Here is a 14,807-nt window from a genome sequence, read left to right on the forward strand (position 1 = left end):
CTGAGGGGAAGAGGGGGGAAAGGAGCTTCTCTCGCCAGTCCTGCAGAGGGTGGCCTCTGTGTGAAGAGAGCCCGAGAGCGGGGCAGGGCAGGGATCTTTGGGCCTCGCTCCCCACCCCCCACCCCGAAAGGCGGACTCTGTCCTGAGCCCCCCCCCCCTCAGCTCCCTCGGCCGTCGGCCCCTGGCGCCGCGGGGCTGCGACTCCTTCGCAGGGGGCCGGGACTGGGCGGGCCTAGAGAGGGAGGCAGGCGGGAGAGGCGGCGGCTCCTCGCGCAGCCTCTAGCTGTCCCCGCCCGCTCGACAGCAGCAGCTCCTCTCGAGCCCGTGCGAGCAGCGGCGGCGCAGGCAGCTCCGGCCAGCGCTCGGCGACGAGGATGCCCAGCCCGGCACCTCCGCAGTGCTCCCGCTCCGCCCCGGCATGGTGAGTGAGGGAAGGCAGGCAGGCAGGCAGGGGGGCGCGCAGGGTTGGCGGGCAAGGGCGAGGGAAGAAAAAGAGGAGGGGACGGAAGGTGGCCGGCCAGGGCTGCCTTCCGCGCTGCCTGCCAGCCCAAGGGTCGCTGCTGCTGCTGCTGCTGCTGCTGCCGGTAGTGGTGCTTCTTTTCACCAGAGACGGTGCCAAGGGAATTCCCTGCCCGGTGAGCTTCTGGGAGCTGTTGCTGCTCCGCTCTCCGCTTTGGCACTATTCTGTCCGGGCACAGCAGCCACACCTGCCTGCCCTCCTCTTCTTCCGTGGCACCCATACCAGCTTGGGCGGGAGGTTTTCCTTCCACACCGAAGGCGACCCTCTGCCTGGATCTCTTAACTCTCTGGCCTCTTGGAGTAGGCCCCCTTAGAGGGGCAGCTGCTGCAGCACTCCCTGGCACGTCGACCCCCCCCCCCTTTCCCTTGCTCATTTTCTCCTGGGCCAGGTAGCCTCTGATGTCCTCTTCTCTCTTTCAGCCCGTCACAGGAGGAGCTGTGATCAGGTCGGGACTTTCCGAGTAAGAAGAGCCCATTCTTGCTCTGAAGCAGCCAAGTCGTGCCTCTTGCTTCTTGCCGGGATGAAGAGGCATCTCCAGAGACGGAGGATGGATCTGGGATGCTGCCAGTGAAGCGCCACCGAGGAGCACCTGATTCCTACCCCTGTTCACCATCCATGGAGTGGCATAGCCGAGATCCTTGATTGGGCTGGGCAGAGCTTTCTGCCTCCCAACTTTTGCTCCTCCGGCTCACCATGGGGTGGAGGCATCTCCTTTTGCTCCTGCCTCTTGCCCTGTACGCCTTGGCGCTGCTGCTAACCACACAGGCAGCTGGGCCCCTACGGACACCCAAGGGCAACCGGACACAGGGGGCAGCAGCCCCCCGACGACCTTACAAGCCGGCCAAGGAGCAACAGAACCAGACGCTAGCCAGCACACCACCATCTCCTGGTAGTGGGGGAAACCGTGGGCGCAGTCCAGCAAGGGTGCCCTCCAACGTCAGCGCAGGCAGCTCTGTGCCAGCGTATGAGACATGCATGGGCTACTATGATGTGAGTGGGCAGTGGGACAAGGAGTTTGAGTGCAACAATTCCCAGAAGGATTTCCGCTACTGTTGCGGCACCTGCTATTACCGCTTTTGCTGCAACAAGCGCTCTGAGAAGCTGAATCAGGATAGGTGCCGGAATCAGGGCCCGCGCCCCAACACAGATCTAATGACCCCTGCCACCAGTAACGATGGAGCTGGAGGTATACCCAATGGGTATGACCCAAATGAGGACAACACGAATGCCACCGTCTACATTTCATGTGGTGCCATTGCCTTTGTTGTCATTGCAGGCATTTTTGCCAAGGTGGCCTATGACAAAGCACGACAGCCACCGCAGGAGATGAACATCCACAGGTGAGAACAGGGTGTGGATTCTGTACCTATTTACCTCCCCCCCGACCTATGCAATGAAAATGCATTAGTGAGAGTGGAGTATGAGCACTCAGTAATAACGGCATCCTACAGCATGGGAAGAATCCCCCTTTCTCACAGAAACACAGCTGCTTCCCTCACCTTAGGTGATTAACAGTGGCCCAACTTTTTTCTTCTTATAAATGGGTTGGCTGTATTCCTTGATCTTCCATAGATCTCTGCTGTCCTGCAGGGAATGGAAGAAATAGTTCTCCTTAGGGCACTTGAGCCAGTCCTTTCACCTGCTGTACAGCATAGTTCCTTCTGTGTCCCAAGGAGCTAAGTACTGTACAAATGTAAAACTACTTTCTGGAAGAGATTGCCCCATATCCAGGCACCATATAGATCCCAAAAGAAATTGCTTTACATCCAAGTAAGAGTAAGGAGTGGAGAGAGAGAGAGCCAATCTTTCTTACCAGGGCAATTGCTTCCTTTGCACAGAATCTTCTTGCCTCCATATGGAGAACCATATATAGAGTCTTGCATGTTATACCATACATTCATATTTCTTCCCTTTTGTATTCTTGCTTAGTGAACAAAATAATAATAATATACCATTTTTGTAACAGGGACAGGATATGCTATTGGGAAGTAGGTTTTCATTTCCAATTCTGGAAAAGGAGGTAGCTTAAAACACACACACTTCTCTGCTCCTTTAGTTTAACACTGGGTTAATAAAACAGACATAATGAACAGAAGTTAATTGGTACTGTAAGTGCAAATGTTTAAAATGGGTCTTCTAATAAGAAGACTCTTTATAATGGATTCTGAACTAGTTACACTGAGATATGTATGTGGAGAGGGAGTTATGTTTTTAAAACTACTTACTCAAACTCGGATTACAGAGAGTTACAAAGGAAAATGTATGCATCATCACTTATAACAACTGTGGTGGAATTTACTCTGCAAAGAAATAAGTGTTATCTTTAGGCTAGTTAGGCTGGGGAGGAGAAACAGAGAATCTTCTTATCTGAGATTCAGCTAATCTATATCTAGCTGCAGTTGGGGGAGCACCTTCTAAATGGATGGTGTAGGTGTCTCAATTCTCCAGCAATTGTGAGCATTATTTTATAGGCCAATTACCGTAACCACCTGGCAAGTCTTACTTCGTAGGCTTTGAATCTAAGACCTTTAAATTTACTTCTTCAAAATCCAAAGACCTTTAAATGTGCTAACTGCAACAATCTTGATAAGGTCCTGAAATTAACAGGTGTTTAACCTTTTGTAATCTACCCCCATCTCTGACGTGTCCTTCAAATCCTCCATTTCTTCCAACCTTGTATGTTGTATCTACCTTTCGGCCATTTAGATTATTAACTTGCATTATCTCCACAGCAAAGCACAGACTTACATAATACCAAGCAGGCCTTAAGTAAGGAAATAGCTGCCCACAGTCAACAATGCTGAATGTTTTAAAAGCACAAATGAGGGAACCCCCTCCTTTCACATTTCAGCAATGCAGCTAAATATTAACTCTACATGAATGCACTATTTTCTATGTGGCTTTTGTTTCATATTAAAACAGGCTTCACTATCTCTTCACCCTCTTCAGACACCTCTTCAGATAAACACAAAACATGGACAGGGATTTTCCTTGCACCCATCCTAGCTTGTCTGTTCAGCACTGGACAGTTCCCTTTATATTGGTTAAGAAGCTATACAAACAGCTCACTGGGCTTCTGTTTTACATCTCACATGGGTTCCATCTGTTCTCCCCAAACTTAAACAACTGTTGCTGTCTACTATAACTATTCCTCTTGTTCCTCTTTCCTCCCTCCCCTTTGCCACCTGTTCATCCTTCATCACTCAACAGCCCACCCAACCCTTAGTATCTTGGCACCAATACATATTCACTCCCTGGGTTCTCTGATCCCAGTGTTCCCCCTGGTACTTCCTTGTGGCTAGCACTCTGTGTGCCCAGTTACCTCTTGTTTGTAGTGCTCAAAAGCTAGAGAAAAGGGAAAGTTTCCCTTCTCCCACACTAACTGCAACAGGACTCACCTTACTGTGTCTGTTACTAAGCTACTCTTGTCATATACCCCATGATATTTTGGGAAGGAGACCCATCACTCTGCATTTTGATAGATTTGTTTTTATATTGTTTAAATTCTACTATAGTTTAAATACTTTAAAGCTATTATCTTTTATATGTTTTTAGCTTTATTTATTTTATCTCTGTTGTTTTGATTTCTGTAAGGCACCTTGAGTCCCAGTCTTGATAAAAGGCAAGATATAAATAGGTACAGTAGTCGTAATAATAATAATAATAATAATAATAATAATAATAATAATAGTAACCTTGTATTCCTCCCTCATTAGCTGCAATCATAAGCAACTATTCCAACTCCTTCTATTTTTCAGCACTTCTGGGGTATTATAAAGTAACACCTGAATGCCAAAAATGACACACAGTGGGGTTTTTTCAAAATGAGAAGGGTAGGGAGTGTTGCGTAGCAGGAATACATTTGAAATGTGTAAAGTCAAATGTGTGCCCTTCATTTTACCTCTGTGAATGGCCACCACCTCTCTCCAACTGATATCCACCGTTGAGGCAGGACCCCAGAACCATGCCAAATTATTAAAGTTTGGGCATATGTGCCTCACAAATGTAAGCATGTAAAATAATATATATTGAGATATATTTTAAAAATATGCAACAAGAGCAATCTTCCTAACAGAGAGAAAAAGCTGTCAAAATACTTGACCACAATTTTTTAAGGGGAAGACAAGTGTTCTTTCCCTAGTTGCATGGAATACCAGCATGCCTGTAGGTAAATTCTCAAGACAGCCCCCATCCCTGCAAAGGCTCCATTTATAGTATTTTTTCCTGATCTATAAGACCTAAAAACAATTTCCTTTAATTTCTCTCTCTTGCCTACTATCTAATATGCAGTGAAGGGCAACTAACTCATCAGTTGGTACAAGTTATCACAGCTACACATACACCACACACTGAATCCGAACCTTCCTGACAAACCTCAATTACAACTGCAATCTTAAGGTTTCTGTTCTGAAGGGTTATGCCAGGACAGAGTTTGAATCTAGAACACCCTTGGCTCTTAGTCAATACATTATGGTTGCTCATACTTATGCCACACACCCCAAAATTGACACAGTCAGAAAATGGGGGTCAAAAATGATTTTTATTGCAGTTTGGATAGAGTCCTGGTGGCTAGCAGAAGCTGAGTGCATGCATCTTTGGCGTATAATACTGAAAGAGGCTCTTGTTGTTTCAATGGCTGTTCTGCTGAAGCCAGCATGTCTCAGTGAACAAATGACATCTCTGATGAATTTGGAAACCTAGCACATGTTCCTCTTTCCCGCATGTTCCTTTTGCTACATATAATGCCAGGGGGTTGGAGACCTCCCATTAAAATCATAGGGAGCCCTGTCAGCCCTGTCTAAACACCTCTTGTCATTTCTATTCCTTTGAAGTTCCCATTTGCTTTTTTAAAAGATGAATTCTAAATTGTGAAATGAATCACCTGTATGGAGATGAAGGGCATGAAAGAATGAATGACAGAGTGAGCGTTGGGGGGGGGATGACTTCAAATATCTTTGAAAAGAGTTGATTGACTTTTATTATTAGAATATAGTAGATGACAAAAGATTATGCCTTTCAGAGACGTTTAACCTAAATTTGATCAACAGTGGCACAATGGTTTAAATATTGTGAAGCACTGATCCAGCTTTCCAGATGGGGTGGGGAATCTCTTCTAGCTCAAGGGCCACATGCCTGTGATGGGCAGGGCTAGAAGTGGGAAGAGCAGTGGATTTGACTCTTACCTTCATACAGATCTTCCTCTATATTCCATCAAGAGGCTTTGTGCATGTACATACAGACATCTATTTATTCATGCTACCTCCAGACAAGCAAAAGGCACTGCTACAGTTCAGAGATACATGGCATCCGGCAAAAGCACTTGAGGAGGACACAGAGTAAGGTCAGGGGAGGGCATGGCCTTACGGCATTCCCGAGAGAGAGAGAGAGAGAGAGAGAGAGAGAGGCCTAGATGGCCACATATCTGAAGTTCCCCACTCCTGCACTAGGGGCTGCATGGCCTGTTGTTTGTCTCTCTTTTAAAGGTGACAAAACCACACCTGTCAAGGCATGACAACTCTTGATACCATGACTAGTATGCTCCTGTTTCCCACAGTTATGCACAGGTCTTGGGTCTCTAGAGATGACTAAATGGTGAAAAGTTGGGGGATAGGAACAGGAATGTTGCATCTGTTCTTATGAGCTCTGATGGAATGTTGGTGATGCAGATGGGACAGGGAAGACAGTAATGGTTGGTTGTATTCCAAACTGGGTTGGGGACTAGGCAGTCGTCCAGCAATTGCAAGCACCTTTTCAGATTCAAGTGTGTGATGAATACAATACGTGCTGCAAATAGCACAATGGTTTAACTTAAAACTGTTTTCTTAAAAAAAGGGGGGGGACGGGAGCTCATTATATGCCCAATGCTGTTTCTATGGATTTTAGTGGGAAGGATATCAAGCCCTAAATTGCAATGGATTTCACTTAGTTCAGAATTTGATAGAGGGCATGTAGGTACTGCGACAATTCTTATTTAGCTCTTTGAGGAAGCAGCATTAGCTCAGCGAGAGGAACTTCCAGATGGATACCAGGCCTTTTAGTTGCTTATGACACAATTGCAATCTCATCTGTGCATGAAGAATTGCCACTGCTGGTGGGTCTTGTGAAGAGTGCATTTCACAACTAGAAAGAAAAACTTGTTTTTGTCATTTTCTTTCTCAAAAAGCAACACTATCCATGTTCTTGGAGGGGGGCATTGCCCAATGAACATTCAAGATGATTTAAAAAAATAGTTATAAGTGAGATTAGTTGGCAGAAGTCTATGTGCATATATTTCTTACTACATCCAGGAAGGGTTCCAATCTATAGAAAACATAATGTGGCTCAATTGTCGGGCAAAGCATGGACTGTAGTTTTGAATTGCCTAGAGCAAAACAAAGAACTTCTAAACAATACTAAAATTTATTTACAAAGGCAAAATTTCAAGCATATTAAAAGAAACGTAAAATAGCATCCTGAGCATTTCACCAATTTCATCTACATTTTTTTAAAAAATATTTGGGGCTCCTATGTCAATTGCATAAACATAGCTACCTTTTTCATTCAGTCAGATTGGATGCAAAATATATGGGGAGAAATCATGTTCATATTGTCATAACAGGTGGGACTCTACAGTTTTTTTCTCTTTTCCTGGGGCATCTGTTCACAGAATCATAGAATTGTAGAGTTGGAAGGAACCCTTTGGGTCATCTACGCCAACTCCCTTTAATGCAAGAATCACAACTAAAGAATCCCTGACAAATAGCCATCCGACCCTGTTTAAAAACTACCACCACGTCCTGAGGTAGTCTCTTCCACTGTCAAACAGCTTTTACTGTCAGAAAATTATTCCTAATTGTTAGTCAGAATCTCCTTTAGTCAGAATCCTTTATGGTTACTTGCTTAACCATATTCATACATTTTATTTAACTTACTTCTGACTACACAGGTACTTATGGCAAGGTGAATTTTAGAAGTCTTTTCATGCTTGTTGTTTGGTGAGCACAGATCATGCAACCATGAAGGTTTCCTTTTAGCCTTCATGTTCTGCAATTCCGAACACTGCTGTTAGACTTTCCCCAGAGCTTCCCCCTCCATAAAATGATCTGGATTCTAAACTAATTCTGCCACTGAGGCATATAGCCCAGAAATAGCTGTGCAATGATCTTGCCCAAGTAAAGAAGAGATTTGTATTTGTTGCTTCTGTCATTTCTGCCTCTCTCACACATGTTAGTTTAAATAGTGGGACTTCAGCCTGGAGTGGATTATTGTAAACAGAGTTGGTCTGCCTCCGAATCAACGAGTGTGTATGTGTGTGTGTATACCAAAATGTGCTCTAAATCAGGCCCCATGTGTGTTGTAAGTCCGCACCCAAAACACCCAAAATACCCGAAAACTCTTAAGTGCATACTTTGATCTCACCATACTCCAGTGATACTTGGTGGATATTTCAGGGTATGCTGCATATTTCTGGTGTGGCTATGGATGGAACACTGCACACCTTATCTGTCTTCCTCCTATCTAATTAATTTCCCTGAAATGTGGCAGCTTTATATTTTGCTGTCTCCGAAGTTAGGTTTTCATCTTCTAGTACTTACCAATGTTGCTTCCTTTTCTCCTGCTTCTGTTAAATTCATATTGAAGCTCTTGTTCATGTTGGCAGATGCTTCTGGGATTCCTCCAAAGCACGAATTCTTCTGTGCCATGAGCTTTTGCTCACATTTGCATCAGCCTGGGCCTAGTGCAAATCCATAGGTCATTTTTATATTAGATGTGCACTGCTGCACAACAAACCCTGGTGATTTTGCATTTAACTGCAACATCCCTATTTTCACTCTCAGGAACAGTGTTGGCAGCTGGCTGCCTCACATCACTCAGCATTCCTAACTGGGCATGTATTGTAGTGATCGGCAGGAGCCAACACTTCAGATGTAGCTTGAGAGAACTATAGTATTTTTCTACCCAGAAATAAGTTTGAACTCTACCATTTTGCCACATAACAATAACTCGCCTGTAAGTGTGTTACTCCTCTAAGCCATTCCTTATGATTCTTAGCTCCTGTAAGTCATATGCTGATTTATTGTTAGCCATGATTTGGATATGTGTGACAGAGGTGATGTTGGTAATTTACTGGCTGTTGGATTTACCTTTATCACAAATTGTAACTAGGGATTTAGGGCGGGGGGGACAGAAGTCCTTTGGCCATGTAGAAACACCAACATACTTTTATTTCAGGAATGTGACCCTGGCCTCCTAAACATGTACTGCCCACAGCCATCACACTCAGCTGAGATAATTTTAGTTGCCAGCTGTGTTTTCATTTCTGTTGCTAGAGTTGGTTGTGTAATGTTGTTGGGGACCTCTGAATTAGAGTTGCATTTCTGCGATGGTCTGTGTACATCTCTCTGCAGCATCCCTTACTTGAGAGTCTAGTTACAGACAGGATCCAGGAACAAGAGATACTACAACAGAAATGCTACTAATTTTGTTGAGCCTGCATTTTTGTTTTGGGTCAGCCTTGATTTTCCCCATCAAATTATTCTTCCCTGTCATGCACAAGCACCTACATACGAGAAGTAATGGCATCTAACCATTAGTGAGGTGCATTTCAATGGATTTCTATTAATTTCCTGCCTCTATATAGTGCACCAAGCTAATAACATTACAAGCTGGAATTCATTCAGAGCTTTTTGAAGCTTTGCTAATTAGGAGAAAACCTGTCAGTGCCAATGGGGGTGCATTGGTGTTTTAAAGAAAACTCTGGCTCCATCCATCGCTTAAGCTTTGCTGAGGTCTACACAGTCACAGGAATCTTCCTCTCTCACACCCTGACTGAATTTTATAGTATAAGTTAACGTTCCATAGCCCTTTCCAGTTTCCTAGCCAAAAGCTGCTATTTCTACACAGGAACACCATTGACATATGATGCAAAGTGTGTGTCTTTTGTACCCAAGAATTTCAAATAGAAAATGTAATTAAAAACCAAAAACCAAAACAGTCAAATGTTTGGAGTGAGCAATGCTTGATGTCAACTGGCCATACTTGCATCTCCACTAGAAAGGCATCTGCTCTTTCACATGAGGTTCCCCTCGGTGCCATGCTTCAGTCTAAACAAACAAACAACCAAAACATCCTTCCAGTAGCACCTTAGAGACCAACTAAGTTTGTTATTGGTATGAGCTTTCAGGTGCATGCACACTTCTTCAGATATGCTTCAGTCTGTTTGTCTTCTTTACTAACCCCTTTTCAAAGTGACAGTGGCTCTTCATTGTGCACGCTTATTATGATACATGAATGTGAGTAATCTCAGTACTTGAACCTGCAGCCCACTCACTCGGCACGTACATTGTGAACCACCAACGTATGCCCTTCTCAACAGCCATAAGCAGGATACAATAGTACACAGACAGATTCGCAAACAGACACATGCACGCAGAGCTCTAAAGCCTGAAACACGCACCATTCAGTTACTTTTTATTTTTATTTTATAACACGTGCTTCCAAATCCTCTCTAGGAAACTCTCTGTAACACTGCAGGAAATGCATAGATGTGCCTATACGTTTGGGTTCTGGAGGGGAAATGGAAGAGATGGGCAGGGAAGTGGGGCATTGAACTGAATATCTGCTTCCTGTGAAGTGTGGTGTAACATACATTCAGGAACCTAGGAAGTTTTCAGCACTGTGCTGTTAAAACCGATGAGTATATAAACCAGGCCAGAATCAATTTGACAAACGGGCTGCCTGCTTGGATAGCATTTTGAACTTTCCATGACACTCGGGCAGCCTGAAGATGGGTACCAGACTGACCGATGAATGGCAGATAGTTCAGCAAAATCCTGACAGCCTGTTCCTCATCCCCCCTCCCTCTGTGTCCCACGGGAGATGCATCCTTTCAGGTGAGCTGCCCGGTTGTCTGCATGAATAAGCTCTGACAGCCTCTTGCCTCTGGCCAGGCAGCATAAAAAGTGAGTAAAGGAAGCCACTGCTATCTCTTGGAAGGCTGTGATGGATTTCAGCAAGATCACCACCACATAGGCCCAATTCCAGCACATAGATTTGCATGAAGGGACTCTTCCTACTCAAGGAGAGCTTGGTTTCAAATGAGGGCAATTAGAATACTTTGTCTTTGGTCCTTGGCTTTTCCTGAAGTCGTCTTCACAAATTCACACAAATAGTGTGAAGTCTTCTTCACACTATTGCTACAACTGAGCAATCTCTCATGTCAATATACGGTGTAGATTCTCCCTCAATGAAGCAGAATCTTAGTGGGGCAGTTAATGGATGTCCATGCAAACCATAGGCAGACTATGGTTATTCACAGAAACAATCCTGTTCCTCTCACAGTTACATGGCAAAGAGGAGTTGACCAGTGATAGCTACTTATTTCATGTGCATCAACGATACACCAATGATAGTCATTGGTGCCAACTGCTGACATGTTTTGGCAATGAGCAGAAGGTGTCCTATGCACTGTCCTTATATTAATCTATGGCTTCAGTCATGGGTATGAGAGGGATGCAGTGCAAATGTTATTGCCCACCCAGATCTGGGTGACTTTCCACTGAAAGGCCTGCCACACAATAGTTAACTGTTCTAAGAAAGGTAGGAGCAGAAGAAAGATATTAGACTATGGCTTGTGGGTTTTCACTGTAAACAGCTGGTAAATGGCTACATCTGGACTCAGAAATTGCAGCAGAGTTCTGTTGTACAAAAGGTTACATCCCTCTCTGTGGGACCCTTTGGATTGCTAATAGGAAGAGATTAGCTGGCACCCTCTGTAAAGTACCCTGACTCATCTTGGGGAAAACAACAAACATGTACCAGAGGTGGGAGAATGGAGTGAGAGGCAAGGAGGGGATGCTAAATAAGTTGGAGAGAGAAAAGAAATATGCACCACCCGCCTCCCGTTTATCAGGGTTAGGGTATCTTAAAAAGAGAGGCATGGAGCAGTCTGGAGATAAAAGACATCTCGTTACTGAGAAGGGGCTTATCTATGGACATTAACCTAAATTTGCAAGGTGATTAGAGGTATTACCTGGATCAGTTAGGACACCAGGTGCTGGGGGATTAATTAGCCTCATGTACACCTGCTCATGTTTGTGTTTTGCATTGTCCAATTGCTTACCATTATCTTTTCAAGGTCAGTGTTACCTTACCATGATCAGGTTTATACTACAACTGTTACCTCTGATTTGTCACAATGATAGGTGTACTCACCTAGATCACACAAACACATAGCCTTGGGGGCATGTACAAAGTTCCAGCTGAACTGATCTTCTCAGCAACAACAGCCCAACTTAAGTCAACATAGTTATCTTGCACCCCGGCATTAGAATTCAGCTCCTGAAGATCTCGCTCAAAATTGGATGTGTCATGATGAGCTATTATCTGAAGAGATGAATGTGCCTCTACGCCAGCCTGGCTCTCCCATCTGCTCAGATAGGTGAAGCATCCTCTTAGGCAAGATTTGTTTTTCTGATCTAAGATGTATTATTGGCACAAAATGCCTTTCAGTTGTGTCATAGCTCAAGCCTGCAGCGCTTACGCAAGTAAGTAGGCTGCCTTTGGCTCCTGTTGAGATGAGGTTGGCAAGATCAAGCCCTCATATTTGGTTATCATTCCCACTGCTCTCTCCTGCAGTTGGGAAGCAATCAATTGAAATGTTGCGTGTTGCGTGTGTGGTAGAATAGATGTATCCATCAAGCGTGCATGATGTCATACCAGGGAGGAGTTTGCTTCTCTTACTTAACGTTATTGGTGGCAGGGCGTGTGTGTGTGTTGGAAGTTGCTCACAAACATCATTGTGATTTAATTAGAAAGCAACTAATCATCATGCATTGGGTTTGCATTTGTGGTTCTGTCTTAACGCCAAACAATACAAAGTGAGGAAGGAAGTGGCATAAAGAGAGCATTTCTTATTGGCTGGGCTACAGAATGAGCACATGGAGGTTGATAGGTCATTCCTGTGGCTGAGCAAGCCCGAACAATGGTTTTGTTCATAAATGTGGAATTCTGCTGACACAGGTGCTGTGCTCCCCAAGCTGCTTGGGACAGCCTCACTGCCTTCAGTTCAGATACCAAAACAAAATGTAGACTGCAGCTGTAGTTCCACTTGTGTAATCTAAAGTTGGACGGTGCAGCAGAAAAACGAGTATTACAGGGAAAGTATTTCAATAATCAAATGTTCTTTTCCTGAATTAGGCTCTTCACTCTCCCCCTTTACTATCTGTCACCTTTGGTTAGGCAGCTTATCTCCCCAATCATCACTTCCTTTCCTTTCCTTTTATTCCATAGTCTCCATAAACAGACTAACATACTATTATTTCAGAAGAAGGGTGCAAAAACGAGCTTTCCTCCCCTTTTTTTGCTTAGCACTAAGTGATGTTTATCTTGTTTAGAGCAGTGGTTAGTAAATTGTTCTATTTCTCCTGTAATAGTATTGTGCTTCATGTGAAAACCAGCTCCTGATGCATAGCTTTCTCAACACAGGCACAGAGAGGGAGAAAATGTGAGGGTTTGGATGTCAGACCATAGGATTCTACTTTGTGGACAGACAGTAAGCAAGAGAAATGCCTTCCTTCTCAGTGATGCTATGCATTAGTATTCCCTTTGCGATAGTTATTCTTGCTGAATGCAAACAGGCTATCCAAAAAGACAATATGGGATGGAACCATACAGAATCCAAGCGCTGTGATTTGCTACATGCCATTGCTGCTCTGCCTTTACCAGCTAGGATCCTCTTGCCAGTAGTTTAGATCCTCTGGTGCAGCTCCTCAGTGGATCACTTCTGCAACCTAACTTTTAGTTCTCAGCCAAGACTGAAGGCCTTATTCCCAAGAATACCATTATAATACCAACTTGATGGGAACAATGAAAGTCATAAGGAATCACCAGATTCCATAAATTTGTTGCATTCCAATGTCTATTCTGTAGCTACTGTGCACTTACTTCAGCCCATGTCCTTTTTCTTTTTTGCGTCATGGCAACTGCCAATAATCTTATTTTGCTCCTCAGGTACTTCTTCATCCCATTGTTAGTCTACTTGGGAATTAGTCATGCCATACACCCAAAGACTGGGCATGCAGTGTTAAGGATTTACTCAAGCAATCAGTGAAGACATGCCCCAATCATAGTTTAGCTTTTGTAAGACAGTCCCACAAGCCCCAATCAAAGTCAAGTGTATGGTATGATATGGTATGGTATGGTATGGTATACAGTCGATGAAGAATGGCTGTGGTGATGATCTTGTTGTGAAGGGTAGGCATATTGCTCTTCACTCCTTCCAAAAATAATTCAGGATAGAAGAGTACTCCAGATTTGGAGAGGAGAAGTACACTATTGTTAATTAAATAGAAGACGCTCACATAAACTCCACAAACAGTGGGATATTGATATAGGGGGAAAGGAACCATTGCCAAGGATGATGATTGTTTTAAAAACTAGTTAAGAGCCTGTGTGCTGGAGTGGTAGAGCAAGGGAGTGCTCAGACTAAAATTGTCATCTAAAACTTCTGAAGAGACACAAATTGGCAATCATAGAGAAGCAGTGAGTTGTGTCATTGGCACTTTTTATAACACAGGCAATTCCAAACAGGTGCCTATGACTACTTTCATGAATATATTCCAAACAGCAGTCACAACTGATATAGGGAATGGATATGTCTTTGCAACAGAAGTGCAACACGGATAAGAAAGTGAGGCTGGACTGTGCATCACCGATGGGAAATGATTATGTATTCATTCTGTTAAAAATAGATAGCCATCTAGAAATTCTCTAAGGCTGCAATCCAATGCACACTTACGGTATGTGTGGGAAAGCCTGATTGAACACAGTGCAACTTGTGGTACTCATGAATATGGTTTATTGACTGTGATTCCTGCATTGTAGGGGGTGGGCTAGATGATCCCTGAGGATCCCTTCCAACTCTGTTCTTCTGGTGGACCCATCTAGTCCTCAGGGTTGTTGGCCTTGGCCCTCAATGATTCCCTAAAAGAAGAGGAAAGCAGCTTTGGGAATGGAATAGCAGGAGGAAAGGGGATACTTAGCCCTTTCCCTTCCTGCCATTTATTTGTTTCATAGGAACCCTCTTATTTTTCTTCCATTAAGGAGAAGATACAGCCCCCAACTTTTCCTTCACCATTTGGAAAGCAGATTGGGGGTGATGTTGAGTAGAAAAGTGGAAGGAAGTGGAAGGGTTAAGTAGTCCTTTCCCTAATCCATTCCTCTGCTCTGCTTACATCTGCCTGAGGCTGCTTTTCATTTAAAAAAACAACCACCACCCCAAACCACTAGGGGAAAGAGGCACACAACT

The 14,807-nt window shown here is 44.1% G+C and overlaps 1 protein-coding gene across 6 annotated transcripts in view; it reads left to right on the plus strand.

Moving 5' to 3' along the window:
- The first annotated feature begins 266 nt into the window (after nt 1-266).
- Nucleotides 267-14,807, plus strand: part of SHISA6 (shisa family member 6) — a 260,430-nt gene continuing 245,889 nt past the window's right edge. For 3 of the 6 annotated variants that reach the window (XM_083725853.1, XM_083725857.1, XM_083725855.1), the window contains exons 1-2: nt 268-421; nt 940-1,860. In XM_083725853.1, coding sequence (XP_083581979.1) covers nt 1,214-1,860 — 647 coding nt within the window. In that variant the 5' untranslated portion in view covers nt 268-421; nt 940-1,213. Of the gene's footprint in view, nt 422-939; nt 1,861-14,807 lie in introns of all 6 variants that reach the window. The other 3 variants (XM_083725856.1, XM_083725858.1, XM_083725854.1) reach the window with 2 other exon arrangements.

This window comes from Podarcis gaigeae (assembly GCF_964106915.1).
Source record: "Podarcis gaigeae genome assembly, chromosome: 2".
In the NCBI taxonomy this organism is placed as follows: domain Eukaryota; kingdom Metazoa; phylum Chordata; class Lepidosauria; order Squamata; family Lacertidae; genus Podarcis; species Podarcis gaigeae.